This window comes from Lindgomyces ingoldianus (assembly GCF_010093535.1).
Source record: "Lindgomyces ingoldianus strain ATCC 200398 unplaced genomic scaffold BDR25scaffold_62, whole genome shotgun sequence".
Classification (NCBI taxonomy): Eukaryota; Fungi; Ascomycota; class Dothideomycetes; order Pleosporales; family Lindgomycetaceae; genus Lindgomyces; species Lindgomyces ingoldianus.
The window spans coordinates 59,207-75,143 of record NW_022985223.1 but is presented as its reverse complement, the minus strand read 5'-3'; the positions used below and the strand labels follow the sequence as shown (position 1 = coordinate 75,143).

The following is a 15,937-nucleotide window of genomic DNA, read 5'->3' as shown; positions in this document are numbered from 1 at the left end:
TAGGGGGGCGTGCAAGGCGGCGGAGCTAAGGAGATTTTTGATTTTTGGGAGAAGTGTGGTGGGTTAGACGGAGCAAGGAATATCTCGTGCGGGGGCTGGATTGAAGAGCGATTGATGGCACGGATTCAACGAGGCGGCTGTAATTGGGCAACGATAAGTTTAAACCGCAATGGGAATCACCTCAGGGGAGAGAAGGGATATCTCGGAAGGATTTGAAAGAAGATCGCCGATAAAAAATAAAAACATGGCAAGAATCTGATTTAAGACAGGAATCAGTGTCTTCATAATACTCTCCAAAATTTCAGCAAGATGCCTTACGAGACAAAGCATCTATATTATTGTTCTGAAAGATGTGCAAACAAGCTGTAAGGATAGAAACTTGAGAAGAAATTGTTCAATTCTTCTATCTAGAAAGATTTCGCACCAATGTCATTCCAGTGACAGGGTACCCCAAGTTTCGCCAGAAATGCTCTTTGCTGATGTAGTCTATACGAAAGAAATGATGCACAGAGAAGGTCTCTAAGCACCATAGACCCTAAGCGCCTTCTCCAAGTGAGTCTTAGGCTTAGGATCACCAGCAGGGGCGGTGGGCTTCCCGAACACCATCTGACACTTGAGGGCCCACGATGCGGGGACGTCATAGGTCTTGTTGACGTATGGGGTAATTGATGGCTGGTAGTGCTGAGCGTTGCAGCCCAAGCCCTCAGCCTCCAGGGCAGTCCAGACGATGAATTGGTGCATGCCGGAAGAGTGCTCCTCCCACTCAGGATAGGTCTTTGAGAGAGCGGCAAAGCGGGGAGTCAGGTCGTTGTAGGCCTCGGAGTCGTCAAAAAACATACACTATGATAATGTTAGAAAATCTTAAACAGTATAAGACTTGGTGGGGTATGAAATGGGAAAGGAGCCTAGATCCTGCCGCTAATTTTATTTAGTCTAGAAACAATAAAATTATTCAATTTTCTTTATTTGTATTCTGTAACAGGTGCTGATATACCATGATATGGCTCAACAAAAAAACTTGGGGGACCTACAGTGCCGTATGCGCCTTCAAAGCCCTTGACTAAAGTGGGGTATAATTAGTGGATGTTCATAGAGGGGGGACTTGGAGACAAACTTTTTGGGCCAAGAATGCCAATCGCTTGCGGAGTAGCAGCCTCGGTCACCTTGTACGCATTCTCCCAGAGCTTGCTGTGTTCCTCGCCGAAGAGAACAATGCAGCGAGTGCTCCGGACATTGAAGGGTGAAGGGGCGTGTTTCAAAGCATGGTTAACGATCTCGAGGATACGGTCGTTGGAGATAGGCGACTCCTTGGAGAGAGCGTACATAGATCGACGCCCAGCCACGGCAGTGAGAAAGGGAGTTGTAGAAGCCATGTTTGTGTGTTAAGAAACTAGGAAGGTGGCTGGGAAGGTGCGGGGTGGTAAGAGCGTGAGGCAAAGGCTAGTATCTCAGGACTATATCTAAACCAAGATGTGCCACAGGCTAAGAGGTAGGTACGGGAGAGGAGAGACGGTGATTGATAGAGGTAGAAGAGAGTAAACGAAGAGGTACTTGGCTTCTTCTTGTACTTGAGCCGTGCCGCTCAGCCACCCTGCCTGAAAGCTTACCGCCTGAGAGAGAGGAATGTAGTTCCTGGAAGATCGGTTAGCGAAACCCCCGACCATGAATCTCCGGGGCCGAAAAAAGCTTGATAGCCCAGCCAGCAGGAACAACGCGATCTAACGGTGCAACCAGATGCCGGATATGGCTCCTGAAAGGTCGGTGAAGCGGCGAATGCGGTGCCTAATTGATGCCGATAGCTACCTCGCAAGAGTGTCGGGAGCAATTCCTGTGCCGAGGGAGAACAGGGCTGCAGATGCCTTGGTGTGGGAGTTGGACGGTGCCGCCTCGGCGCCAAGCAAGCTTGAAAGGAAGCAAAGCCTTGTTTGAACTTGGCTTTGGCCGAGCTAACATTCATCAGGCATGCGGAGCGAGTCGCCCTCCGAAGCCGCCGTTTCTTCGCGCACCGTTACAACTGTGAAGCCTTGCACACGATAGAGCATTGGCGGAGGGCTTTTGCGCCCATCGAATCCACCGTTTCAGGCCAAGGCACAATTCAGACTGTGCAACGTACCAGTGGCAGATCCGGACTGCACTGTGCTCTCTGACGACGCCGCTCCCATGACGGCAAGGTGCTTACTGGCTTCCTTCTGCCAGTTGCCGTTTCATCGTGCTATCTTTGGAGGGCTGAGGAGGGAAAAGACATCTTGGTCGTTGATTCACAAACAGGATTCGACTCAGGCTTCCCAACACAACATACAAGCTACCGTCAGCGAATCAGAGCTACGGAGACGCTCGGATCACGTGTAAGGCGGTTCAGCTCGGGAAGACTATTATCCGTGGGGCGGTTATTCTTAGGATTAGCCTGGCTAAGACGCTACGCTCCCTTTGGGTCATGATCGACGCGACCCCAGATGCCCTGTACTTTCTGGCTTCCACCCCTCATCCTCGCCACTCGAGAGCTCCAACCGCAGATACGGACTTGGCCTTCAACCGTATGACCCGTACTCGTCTCATTTCGTCTATCATTGCCCTTTCCATCGCCAGTTTAGCCAGCTGAGTATCTGTCTCAATACACCAATGGCTCGTGTTTTCGTGGTTACCAAAGAAACGCATCCCAACGCCCGAGGTGCAATGAATCTGAGGGGTAGTCCCCAGGAACGGTGGCTCTGGAAATACAGTGAGCATATCTGCTGCCAATGGAATCTACTAGCGTCCTCAGTGTTATCAGCACACACCGCCTGCCCAGTGTCACGACTTTTTAGCTTTAGAGATGAACTGTGCCGACCGAGTGATGAGGCACATATGCAGACACAACGGGATATGCTTGCTGCTGCACGCCAGCAGACCGGATTGCCCGCATTCACGATCTATCTTCCCTGTCTTGCTCTGGTACTTGCTGCAGCTGCAGATTTTACCGCGCCGGCTATGTCATCTGTACGATCCTGGTTCGTCGTTTCAGTGCTTCAATGTCCGCCGGTTGGACTTGTTGTTAGCATAAAAATGAGTTTCGGTTGACGAGACGAAAATCGCGATTTTACCTCAGCCCCCTGATATCTCTAGCTAGATAACGTGCTGAGACATTGTCCCTGTCTATGGTTGGACCTATGAGGTAAGCCAGCCTGGGACCGCACATGTGCTTGCGTGCTGTTACAGCCACCCGCAGATTGAAGATGCTCTCTACGTCTTGCAAACTTCCCGAGGACTGGTACGAGCTTGAAGCTGCGGACGCGAGACACGCGACGGCCCTTCTCTGTTGTGGACCGTTGGCATCGGCCATTGGTCCCTGTAAGCTGAGCTTATTTTCATTGCTGTGCAGTAGGAGCGGCATCTGCAGCTCTCCATCAACGTGATGGAGACATGCTTCCTGGATCCCGGAAGCTCCCAGGTTCCAAATAAAACTCTCCAAGCTATATATTCATATCATGCTTCTCCCCCTATGAATATCTACCACATCCTGAGCCACTAATCTTCTCGAAACTTCCATTCGTCCCAACCTAGTACCCATTCAGCCCTACCAACAGCGGTTCAGTAAGACAATCTATTCCCTTCTTAGGCAGTCACATTTTGTCAACCCGCACCGAGACCTTCAACGAACCTCGATCCTTCTACCTCCACACCACGCTACCTTTACCACACGATGGACTCGTACAACCCAGATATGGAGATCGACTCTGTGGAGACCCAGCTTCCAGTAACCCGGCCAGCACCATCACGAAGGAACACCGACAAGCCTCCGAAGCTTCGGTCCTCTTGCGATATCTGTGCTAATGCCAAAGTCAAATGCGATAGAGAACGTCCGGTCTGCCAGCGCTGCATAAATTCTGGCATGAGATGCAACTATAGTGTGTCTCGACGCATGGGAAAGCCACCACGAAAGGACGCCAATGGGAACCCAATGCCTAAGAAGTCGGACGCTAAGAACGCTGAGCGAAGGTCAAGCACTCTATCCACCCCAGAGCGTGATTCGAAACAATCTCTTCTCGACGAGCAGCAACTAGGCGAAATTCCAGATCCTCTTCAGGACACGGCTTTCGAAAATTCCTTACTTAATTTCGACCACACACCCGCTTTGCCTTGGCATGATCTTAATTTCATGTCTGATCCTAATAACTTTGGCTCCAATGACAGTTTTCTGTCCTCGTCTGCCCTTCTGGCCCTGGAAAGTTCCATGAACTTTATGGATAGTTGGGGCTCTGTCGACCAAGGCAATGACCTTACTCGCGTCTCCAGTTCCTCCGAGACGTTTTCCGATGCCGAACTTAAAGGTTTTACCTACCCGGCCGAACCCTCGCCATCACCATCTCCATCAACGACCCGAGGCCTAGGCCAAGCTCGATATCCACATCATCCACAACATCCTGTTCACGGAAGGAAAGAATCTTGTAGTAACCTGGCTAGCACCACGCTTCAGAGTCTACATCTCCCGCAAAACTTCTGTCAATCCAACCCAACTAGTGCGCCAAGTGGGCCAACTCCAGCGTCAATTGACCAGGTCCTTGCAACCAACAGAAAAGCTATTCAAGTATTCAACCAATTGCTCCAATGTCCTTGCTCCAGCAACTCAGGACTCGTTCTAGCCCTTTCCCTTATCATTCTGAAGATACTCTCTTGCTACAGCGCCATTGGTCGAAGCACAACCTCCCGTACTACATCGACGGGATCTGTAATGTCGGACCCCACGTCCGGCACGAGCACGCCATGGGAAGATCGGGAAATGGTTATGGATATACCCATTTCGATGGGGGCCTATCAAATCGACGCAGAGGATGAGCAGCACTTGAAGCTGCAACTTGTTATCAATGAGCTTCGGAAAGTGTCAAAGTTGATTGATGCGTTTGCGGGCCGATATTGCAGGGGAGCGCCCGGTGGCGACGGCATCTATGGCGCACTAGAAAAATTCCTGAAAGCGGAGCTCAAGACAGCATCCAAAGAACTCAACACTGCATTACGGAACAGTGAGGACATGTGAATACTTGCAAATGGGGAAGGAATTTGGGTATGTCGGGTTAGATTTCATTCGTTATCTTGCAAGGCGTTTATTGGTTTCGTTGGGGCTTTAGACTGTACATATACGATTCTTACGATCTTTTTCACACCCTTTTTAATTTGGTGGCTGTCTGCATAGTGTCTCTAGATTTGATTCGCACCTTTTAGACAGATATCCTTAGTTTCTAGTCACAACTTAAAAGTACATTGCAGCGCCGAAGTTTTACTCCCGTGCCTATCTAAAGTGTATTGGCTCTTGTTGCTACAACTGGGGAGTCTGTCCAGTAGTTGCAGGTTTCCTCCATAAATCGGACCGTGATGATGCATTATTTTCTCCCTTGGCTGCCGTAAGACGCAGCTCGACGTTTTGATCTGCAATCCAAAAAGTTGCAATGACATCACACTAGTCCGTTGCTATGATTAGTTTACTGATCCCGACGGAACATGAAGAGAACATGTTGAGATGCCAAATCTAGCGATTACCCTACACTTTCGGTTGGTACAGATTCATGAAATTCCTCAATCTAGAATTTTCCCTCGTCCTTCAAGGCGGTCGCGTCAAGCTTTACCTAAGGCGTTCCAAGTCTAACGGAGGTCTTGGATGTAGGGCTTATGTTGGCATGATGTTGCGTCCGGAGGATGAATGTAACCGCAGATCTTCATTTAAGCACCCCAAATCCCTCTTACGTTCTCAGGTACCGTTTGTGGGAAGCCTTAGCTGATGAATTGACTTCTCACGTGTGATGACAGCGCCTGGGTGTTTACGGTGCTTTTGGATGCTCATGCCCATACTCATCCCTCCGTTTTATCAGGAGTCCGTGGTTTGTTTTCGGATGGCGCTATCTCGGAATCTGATCCGCCAGAGGTGGCGCAGAATGCAGAATGTAGCTTTCGCTAAGTGGGTTGAGGCTAACTTAAAACGGGTACTCTCGTGCTCATGGACGTCCTTCGATGCTCTAAATTTCATCTCTGTAGACGACTTTCTATCTTAATGCCAAGGTGTTATCATACGCCTTCAGTTATTCAAGCTTGGGTGCACGTTCTTACTTACTACCCCCAAGATTCGGCCCGCTGACGTTTCCGCGTCTGCGGACGACCGACCGTTTGCGTCGGTCGGTCACCGAGAATCGACCGCTTACCATTGGTGTTTCCTCAAACTTCCGTATCTGCGTGCATCCGTACGCAAGCTCAAGTGGTCTTTGCTATCTTCAGCCTCCCATGGGCCCCTCGTCCTTGCTTTCTACACTGCTCTAGCCAGGACAAGAAGGCGAAAAGGCAACTCTTATTCCTAAAGCTTGGTTCAAAGTAAGCATCTGAGGCAGATCTACCAAGCTTCGGATCCCAGCGCCTGGAGAACCTACAACTTGGATGATGTGTAGGGATCTGCTGACGATATCGTTTCTTAGATGTTCTTGCGTCCAGAGACGCATGTTTGACCCTCCAAGTGTTGTGTTATGGCCAACGATGCCCGCCCGTCCTGTCCTAGCAATTGACATGCATGACTGTCCATCCCATCTCATGCATCCCAATCTGATGGATCAAGTGTGTCTTCCCACGGTTGCCGAGTTTGTCAAGAATGTCAAGCTGTCAACCCAGAAGCTTCGTGTCTTCGAGAAGCGACCAAGCTTACGGCCAGTGCGTGAGACAGGGTCAGGTACCAGGTAAGACAAGACCCCACAAACCCACGTATGCTCCAGACGATGCAGACCTGGCTACGCCATCCTCGAGCATTGTTTGCAAATTAAAAAACAAAAAAAAGTGGCCATCCCTGCAGATTTTGAAAGTTTCCAGAATTCCACCGTGTTCGGTATCGTACCCCATCATCGTAGTTCCTTGAAAAAGTCCGTTCTTTTGCACCTCTGAGAACTCCCACAGTACGTTTCGTAAAACGCTTATCTATTTTCTCGTATCCTCTTCGCTTTCCTGCAAGATTGATTCTAGTCCGTTCCGTATCAGATGCAATCCAACAAGCCCTCGGTCCACCGTGCGGCCTCGATCGGCAGGACGAGCAGGGCTTTGCCACGCGACAGACGAGAAGACGGCCCGTTCTCCAAGCCATCGTCAATCTCAGCAGCTTTGCTCTTTATTGGAAGTCAATTCGCATCCCGAACATCTTCTCGAGCCTCAATATTGAGGTCGGCCCGGCATTGCGGTCCTTTTACCTGACGCCCGTCGGGACAGGCTTCACGCAGCTTCAGAAGCACATGAGAGGCGGCTTGAGTGCAGACAAATCTGTGTCACTGTGTCGCGTATTGTAGCCGCCTGAAGTGGAGGCGCGGCACTTTCCAAATTGCCTGCATGATAGGTTCCGATGTTAATTAAATGCACCCTTTCGAAAGAGGTATCGGCTGCGATTCACATGGAAGTCTACCTGGAGAACTTCGCCGAGGTGCATGCATGGATTCCAGCAATTTTCAAGAACCGGGTATCGCAGAACTCCCCCCCCGAAGTTATCAAGCGTTCTCAGTTCTCCGAGCCCTTCAGCCACGTGCACATATCGCCTATACATCTTGGCTACTTAGACATCTTGGCAACTAGTCCTGGACCTAAAAGATGGAAGCGGTCTTTGATCACGTGTTAACAATCCCCTCACCTTGATGTCTTTCCTGGAGTATCTCAGAGGATTTTGAAGCCGCTGGAACACTAACACGTCGGGCCCTCTAGATAAGCAGTATTTCAATCTTTTCAACTAATTCTGACTGTCTACTCGTTATTCACATGTACTTGGAGAATGAGAACGAGGCAAGATATGATTAAAACAGTGGCACACGCGGAGTCTTCTAGAGACAGTACATGCAGTACTTGGCCTGTAGTTGGCTTAAAACACAAAGAAGTGGAGGCTGGCCCAAATGTACGAAACGGAAAGGAGAAGTTACCATCCTCAAAATTCGCTCAGCAACTCTCGACATCATTCGTTCATGCAAGTTTATTTCACTACATTTCTTGGAATGAGTTGGGTACTCACAATTCTCTTCTTTAATATATACAAGAAGTCTTGGATCATCGAAAACTTTCTTCCTAAGTATCTAAAACAGCACCAAAACTCAAGTTTCGTCCGAAATTCCCCCTCTACGCCTAGTCATCAACGCTCGGCCCCGAGCCAACCCAAACCCCTTCAAAGGACAAAGAATTGCCGAATACGCCGTCTATCCCATAACACATCATTACAAGCATGAATCTAGGAGCGTAAATACACGTCCGCTAAAGAACCTACCGGACAATTTCCCTTTCTACACCTTATATCCTATCTAACGGCCCTGTAGGAGCAATCGGTTTACTGATACTGTATCCTTGGACTCCAGTGACCTGTGGCATGTGCATTTGCACCTGCATCTGCGGTTGTGGCAGCGGGTAAGGCGGCCGTGGTGGCGGGGGAGGGTTGGATGGAAACTTTGTTAGTCTGTTGGTCGAGCCGCCACTGCTCGAAACGGCTCCTCCATCTCCACGTGGAGCTGCAGCTAGGCTCTGGGTATCTCCACCTCTACCCGGTACGCCTGGTCCTCCGGGACCCCCGAGCTTCTTGACCGGTGGTATCTTCCACTCTACACCCAGCGCGCCAAGCACAGCAAGGCAACTGAGCACCACGGAGATGTGGAACGTCGTCGTCAGTGCCTTGCTGTACGCATCTTTGACCGCTCCAAGTTGAGCGGGGTCATGTAATGCGCCAGTAAGCCCACTAGCGCCCGCTTGGAGCACAGTATGTGGATTTAGGTTCGGGATCTGCGCTAAGTAGGCTTTAAGCTTGTTGTTGAAGACAGCAGACCCCACTGAGATGAAAGTAGCACCGCCAAACAACTTGATGCCGCTCATAAGCGCCGTGCCGATAGGTATATCCTTTGTCTCCATCCAAGCTTGTGCAATGAGCAAAGGCTGTTGCCAGCCAAAACCTTGCCCGATGCCAAACAAGGCTTGGTAACCAATCCACCTGGGTGAATTCGTCTCAGGATTCCACATACTAATAAGCCCGCAGCCTATTGTCGCTAGAATAGCAGAACCAATCATATACGCCGAATGATACTTGACGAACTTATGCGTATGTCCCGCGATCGTCATGCCAATCGTCAAGCCCAGCAACGTCGGTAGCGTTTGAATTCCGCTCTTGAGGGGACTTGAGTCTTTGATGGCTTGAAAGTAGATACTGGTGAAGTAAAGCAGGATGAAAAAACTGCCGCCCATGCAGTAGCAGCTGAATGCTGCCGTCCAGATATTCCGCTGCTTGATGATTCGCGCGGGAATGGTGCCGGACTCGCCTTTCCAGTATTGGATCCCGACCCAGACTATGATGCCGATGGCGAAGAAGAAGAGAAGGACGACAATGCGTTGGTCAGTCCAAGGATATTTTTCACCTCCCCACTCGAGGGCAATGAACAAGGAGGTTAACGTCCCGATGAAGACTAGCGTGCCATGCCAGTCAAGGCGCTTGATTTTCTCTTTACGCGGCAAATTGCGGAGTTGGGCATTTTGAGCGGGTTGGCGTAGGAAGAAAAGTATGCCAACTAAAGCGACCGCACCGAGTGGAAGATTGATGAAGAAACACCATCTCCAACTAACTCTATCGCTAAACGCGCCGCCAACTAGTGGTCCTACGACGCTAGATATGCCGTACATGCTTCCTAGCAGCGCACTGTATTTCGGCCGGCTCGCTGGTGGTGTCGTGAAGGCAATTATGATAAAACTTCCTGCGTAGATACCTGCAGAGCCTAGACCAGCAACTGCGCGGCCTACTATGAGAACGATGGACGAGGTCGCGACACCGCAAATCAGAGATCCGATCTCGAAGATGGTGATGGCTATCAAGTATCCGTATTTGAGATTGTAGAAAGTGTAGATACGGCCCCAAATTAGTTGACAGGCGCAGGTTGTGAGGAAGTAGCCGGAGCCGTACCAGCCGACGTCGGGAAGGGAGTGGAATTGACGGACAATCTTGGGGATAGCAGTGGAGATGATGGTTGTGTCCTATCAAACAGAGCATTAGAACATCATCATGGAAACTTCGAAGGGGAGAACTTACCAAGGCCTGTAGGAACACAGCCGTACAAATACACACAACTAGAATCACCAAACGTGGCCCTGTTGGGAGATTTTGGGCCGCTGGAGGTACAGGAGGCTTTTGTTCTTCTACCTGCCGCCCTGTTTTGCGCTCTTCTCCCATGTTCATCAGCTCGAGGGTCGATTGACTGCTTCGTCCCATGGTAGTTAGATCATCTGGATCCTTCCATGACTCGGCAATCAGCTTCTCGAGATTGTCTCTTTCCTGCTGGATGATAGCATCATCGGCGACAGTGAATAAGCCATCGACAGGAGGGAGAGCAATTGATTTGCGGAGTGACTCGCGGAAAGACGAGCGTGTCCTTGTTCGTCGAGTAGGAGAGCGGAATGAGAGACTTTGCGGCCGAACAATGCTTAGACGCCTAGAAATCGAGCGTGGCCGCCTAGATGAAGTTTGTGTCAAAGGCGGAAAGTCCTTGACCTCATCTTCATCCTCAGAGCCCGGGAGGATGGGCTCGGCGTCCTCATACCCCTCTTTCAGGGCCTTCGGGGGTGTGACAGAGCGGTCTCGCCGACGAGCTGCAGCGCTGGCATGACTGCCGAAGTATGCAGGTTCAAACACTGCCGGTAGTACAGCGCTTGGCGATTCTGGTTCTTCTTGGATTCGTGGAGGAGTTGAAGGCTGGGCAGAGTATGACTGCGAGTTCTCAATTCGCCGCCGGATGCGCTCCCGTTGCTGCTCGCGGGCGAGTTTGCGAGCGCTTTCTTGCTCTTCTTGTTGCCGTATGCGGAGCGCCATTTCCTCGCGTAGCTCCTGTTCTCTTCTGCTGACTGCTGTTCCTGTGGCCTGAGCCACAAGGGCATTGATGTGATTCCATTGCCGCAACGTAAAACCTCCCTCTAGAAATGGTTCTGGAGGAATAGTGTCAGGCATTGGGGGAGACGGAAGCTGGCGTTCTTGAACTAGAGACGGCTCTTGAACTGGGGAGGGAGGAGAATGGTCCCGGTAAGGATTTCTAGAGCTGAATGTGCTTCTCCGAGAAATTGGCGGCGAGATTGAATCGAAGCGTTCCCCTCTGCCAGGGGAAGAGCTAGGAGAATGGTGCTCCTCGCTTCTTAGTGGTGGTGTTACCGGGGAATCGCGATTTGGATTCCGCGGTGGGACTGCAGAAGGAAGAAACAGCTCGGACGGTTGTCTTCCACTGAACGTGCGGCCTCGACGACGAGTTGGAGGTCCGTGACCGCATTGGGCTGGAGAATCTGAATTGGAGCGTTGGTGATGTCCAAATGCCCCTCGAAGATTGGGAGGACTTGATGGTCCTCCTTGTGACATCTTGTCACTTTGGAGAGCTCACCAACGAGACAATGAGGTCTGGGGTAGTAATATTAGATTTGTAAATGAGGATGCCAAGAAGGGTATATATTGGTTTAGTTTAGGAGACCGAAAGTTTACGAAGGAGACAATCGATAAGGCATCAATACGTCTAGACAAGATAACTACGCAAGCAAGAGAAAGATCTATAGAGGACTGCGAGGCTCAACAGGCCCGAAGCATACCATGTTTGCCACGTGTGTGGCCCTAGCTTCCAGCCACTTAATTCAGTAAGGCTACTTCCAGTTCCTAGTCAAGACATATTGCACAAAACCCGAACAACGGGAACTTCGATGAATGCACCTTTGGATCCAGGGAACTTCTGCCTAAGTTTCAGATACGAATGTAAAAGAAACGCTGTCATTGGGGAGCTGAGGTCGGTAGTAGCACCGCCACTAACGTTAGTGATGGTAGAAGAGTCGGTTTCCGAATCGTCTTCGACAAAGATTTGGATGTGGCTTGCGAAATCGGACCTCGAATACATCCAGTAAAAATACGACAGTTCTGCCAGGAACGTGCACTAGCACTAAGACTCGTATTGAGTTGGATACTGCGCGTGTATGACGCTATGCAGATGGTAGATGCAGGAAGCAGGAAGTAGGAAGCAGGAAGAAGGGAGATCCGCAAAGAATACGAGCGCAAGAATATTTCATTCCCCGTGCCGTCGTTGCTTCTCCTGATCAACGAGATGCATTAAGCAACCAGAATGGAGGGAGTACAGGGAGGTTGTGTTACTAGGTAAGGGTATGCAGATATGAAAAATGCATCAGGTTCCTGTCAGACGTGCAGATTGATCAACAAGGGACAATGAATCGGGGAGACGTGGAAGGAGATCGGGGTTCGAGAGCAGCCGCACCACGTGGGATCTTTTCTCAGCTCAACACTAACCGGTTTGGGAATTCGGTTACTAGCCAATGAGGCGAGAGTACAGTGGTGAATGCTCTTCTCTTAGGGGCTCCCGGTGACGGTCACTCCGTCTCCCAAACTTGAGCAAACTGATTTGAGGCCGCCTGAATAGTGTAACGTATCGCACGGCAACGAGAGCCAACTAAAATAGTTACGGTGGATTCTCACTGACGCCGAGTTCAGTTATTCGTTTTCGCGGGCATAGTTATGTTCCAAACAGCTTGACCGACCATTTCGAGTTCCACAAAAAAGTTTGGTAGTACCTGCAAGGCATTCTCACAGTGTTACGTGATGATATGACAATTTTCGTGAGTTGAAGTGCCAATGGTACTCTGACGATGCTGTGCGAGACATACTTTGAAAATACGAAGGTCCGTAGGGATCCATGGCAATACTTAATGATACATACTGTATTGAGGGGTATATTTATGAAGAATTTGCTTGCTTGTTGAGCGTCCGGCTGCTGACCAACTCAAGAAGCCAGTTTAGTGTTGAGCCGAATCAGATATACTTACGGTGAGAGCATTCATCCGAGGCAGTCACTTAAAAAGACATTTTGCGGCCCAAGCAGCTTCTAGGATGTTCCGTTAAAGGTACCAACATGTAAGAGCTTTAAGCATGCCGGGAATCTCAGTTTTATTGTCGTTAACTTAAGATATTGGTGCATTATGACGACTCTTGATGCACAAACAGAAATAGAATGCCTGAGGAATATATCCATATTCAATCAAATATATACATAGAACCAATATTACCATGAAATGCAACTCCGTTTAGACATCTATGTAGGTGAAATAATTCCAGAACTATGAACAACACTTTTCTCACCTGAGAAACAAACTATACACTTATTTACACACCACTGTCGATCTGCTCCACAGTATGGTCAGCTGTGTAAGCATTCCAGGGATCACACGTCTGCTTCAAAATGCCCGGGATTTGACTTTGGTTTATTTTCTCGGGGTGCTCCATGAAGTTGACATACATGCCCATGCTCAAGTGCCAGGCTATGTGGCAGTGAAATGGCTAAATGAAGTATTAGCGAGGTTCACATTCGACAGGGCGAAGAATTAGCTTACCCAAACTCCCGGGTTATCAGCATTATATTGCATCACCATCCAACCATGAGGTCGAAGGTTATGGGTGTCACGGCGTTGAGGGTTTGATGGATTAACAATCGTCGTGCCATCCCACTTGTCATTGCCGTCATAGAGAACATACATGTCGTGACCGTGGATGTGCATCGGATGAGGTCCGGAGCTGTTGTTCCAGATTACCACTCGAATGCTCGAGTTCGAACCAAAGTTGAAAACGTTCCACTCGGGATGGCTCGGATAGCTATAATTCTGCTGATAAGCTAACCCAATGAGTGGGTTATTATAGTTCGCCATAAAGGGAGAGTCGTTCATTGTGTACAGCTGATGGCCGGTGCTGTTTACAATGGTATTGACCGTGATCTGCACAGTGACACTAGGATCAGGGACCTTTTCAGCGTAGTATGGTATGGATGACTCGAGCGGATCGTTCTTGCAGGTGCCGTCATCGACTGGAGCAGGATAGGCCGTCGTCGCGGGAATCACGTTGGTCGGCGCACCGTCTAGTAATACGATAGCGCGAGCCGTAGGGTTGGTTGCGCGTTGACAGAACTTCCCGGATTGCAGTGTCCGCATCCATATCGCTTTGGTACCATTTACTGCCTTTGGGGTAAAGAGAACGTCGCTCCTTTGACCGACGCCTAGAGTGACAATTGTAGTATTATAAGGAACAATATCAGTCAAGTCGACTGAGACAACCTGTAGGGTTTGGCCGTCGATACTGAAGTACTCCATACCAGCAGCCCCGGCGTTGATGAGGCGCAGCTTGTAGGTTTTACCGGTCTTGAACTGGAACTTTGCGTAGGAAGCGTTACTGCAGGGTGTGTTATCCTTCACCTGGCTGCAGTTGAACGGCATACGAGCGTTAATCAGAGTATTGTCTGATGGGTTTGCCCACAGCGTTGAGTTGTTACTCATGACATTCTTAACGATCTCGTAGTAGTCCTTGTGGAACCAATCTGTTAGCATAACCGGGCCGACGTCCTCGTCATAGTCAACGTGAGATGGGCCGTAGACTATCAACGGGCCGAAGAGACCGCCTGCAGCTTGCGCCGAGTAATGTGAGTGGTACCAGGACGTTCCGAAGACGCCAGCTTGAAACTTGTAGGTGAAGCTACTGCCAGGTGCGATAGGGCACTGAGAGACACTAGGAACTCCGTCGTAGAACGCACTTCCGTTCTGGAAGAGGCCATGCCAATGGAGAGCCGTGCCTTCGAATGGACCAGTGATGTTGTTGGTAACACGAACTTGGATATTATCACCCCTTTCAAATCGTTATATATATAGCTTCTTCGAACGTCTGGAAGAATACACACCAGTTTGCCTCAATCGTTGGACCTGGGAATTGGCCGTTGATAAGAATGCCAGAAGTCTTCAAATAGCCATCAGGGGCAAGTTCACCACGGCTAATCGTAAAGTCGTAGTATCTTGTCACACCAGTTGTAGGAGGTATTCTCGGATCGACTTTCTTGGGATCAATATTGCCCCAGGGTGTGCCACCAGGAAGTGGCTGAGTACTGTCAGTACTAGAGTATTGGATCTCCTCCAGCGGGAGACTTACATTGTTAGTAAGGAATTTGGGGAGCTTCGTGGCCTTGAGAGTACCCCAATGGAATGTTCTATATTGCGTTAGCCATTTTACTCATTTGTAGGTAGCATGACACTCATACCGGTCGTATGCTTCCTTAACTCTATGTGCATCCACACAGGTAGTGGCTAGGGCCCCTGCTACAAGGGTCACGAGTCCCTTCATAATGAACATAGAAAAGATGAGATAATGAATTGGTTATCTGCTCAATGGAGAGGAAATCTGCTCGAACCTGCTCTTATGCTCTCAGTTTCCTCGAACCATTTCCAATATATACCTACCTCTGTCGCACAGCGACTTGGAGCCTAATCACTTCATCACCGAGAACCCATGGCGAAGCCTTCAGTATCGCTTTCCGGGTGCAAATCTTGAATCACAATTGAATGAGATGGGTTTCCTAATTGGTAATGGTTCAATGGTTCAGGGTTTCGACCTGGGTGTTCGGAAAGCGAGTTCCCGGATTTCGGGATTAGTTACTCAGGAACATCACACCAAACCACTTTTTGACAGCCGCATCAATTGAATACAAGCCTTTTAGTCAGGGCAGCCTCGTGGCAACCCGGGAACTATAGGACTGGGAGCCTATGGATCCGATTTTTCGTGGTACTGCGTGGAAAGCTTGAGAAGTGGAGTCGGAGGTGAGAATAGGCATACATCGATAATTAAACAATGCGTGAGAGCTGCCGCATTGGGTTCCAGATGCAACCCTCATGAAAACTCTTACAACGGGTGTGAGTAATGAGGTTGAAGAGGTCGGATTTCGCGACCCAAAATTGCGAATATCTACTCTAACCTAATTTGGCTAGAGCGCAACTGAACCACTACTCCATGTTGGCACATAATGACGGAACATAGTAGCGTGTGAAGTGGTAAGATATGGGACTGTATCCTACTGCTGCTCTTCGTTGGTCCAGAATTTCCGCGTCAAGCGCATTGTTTCAAAGCAATTAGGAGAGTTGA

The 15,937-nt window shown here is 49.5% G+C and overlaps 4 protein-coding genes across 4 annotated transcripts; 1 reads left to right on the top strand and 3 right to left on the bottom strand.

Annotated features, from left to right (window-relative positions):
• Positions 1–286: 286 nt before the first annotated feature.
• On the bottom strand, positions 287–1,831 carry BDR25DRAFT_273467 (Nitroreductase). The gene is made up of 3 exons (XM_033687358.1): positions 1,115–1,831; positions 1,032–1,060; positions 287–840 (listed from the first exon to the last, which is right to left on the bottom strand). The coding sequence occupies exons 1-3, from the start codon at positions 1,371–1,373 to the stop codon at positions 520–522; spliced, it is 609 nt and encodes a 202-aa protein (XP_033539987.1). The 5' UTR covers positions 1,374–1,831; the 3' UTR covers positions 287–519.
• A 1,370-nt stretch (positions 1,832–3,201) lies between these two features.
• On the top strand, positions 3,202–5,196 carry BDR25DRAFT_384889 (uncharacterized protein). Its single transcript, XM_033697905.1, has one exon. It carries the CDS (start codon positions 3,680–3,682, stop codon positions 5,009–5,011), a length of 1,332 nt encoding a protein of 443 aa, XP_033539986.1. The 5' UTR covers positions 3,202–3,679; the 3' UTR covers positions 5,012–5,196.
• A 2,150-nt stretch (positions 5,197–7,346) lies between these two features.
• Positions 7,347–10,219, bottom strand: BDR25DRAFT_329830 (MFS transporter; the record flags this gene model as incomplete). The annotated part of the gene is made up of 4 exons (XM_033692480.1): positions 7,347–7,407; positions 8,570–8,879; positions 8,916–9,984; positions 10,040–10,219. The coding sequence occupies 4 exons, from the start codon at positions 10,217–10,219 to the stop codon at positions 7,347–7,349; spliced, it is 1,620 nt and encodes a 539-aa protein (XP_033539985.1).
• Positions 10,220–13,101: 2,882 nt separating this feature from the next.
• On the bottom strand, positions 13,102–15,142 carry BDR25DRAFT_384882 (uncharacterized protein; the record flags this gene model as incomplete). The annotated part of the gene is made up of 5 exons (XM_033697904.1): positions 13,102–13,321; positions 13,375–14,653; positions 14,706–14,899; positions 14,951–15,008; positions 15,060–15,142. 5 exons carry the CDS (start codon positions 15,140–15,142, stop codon positions 13,148–13,150), a joined length of 1,788 nt encoding a protein of 595 aa, XP_033539984.1. The 3' UTR covers positions 13,102–13,147.
• Between the last annotated feature and the right edge of the window lie 795 nt (positions 15,143–15,937).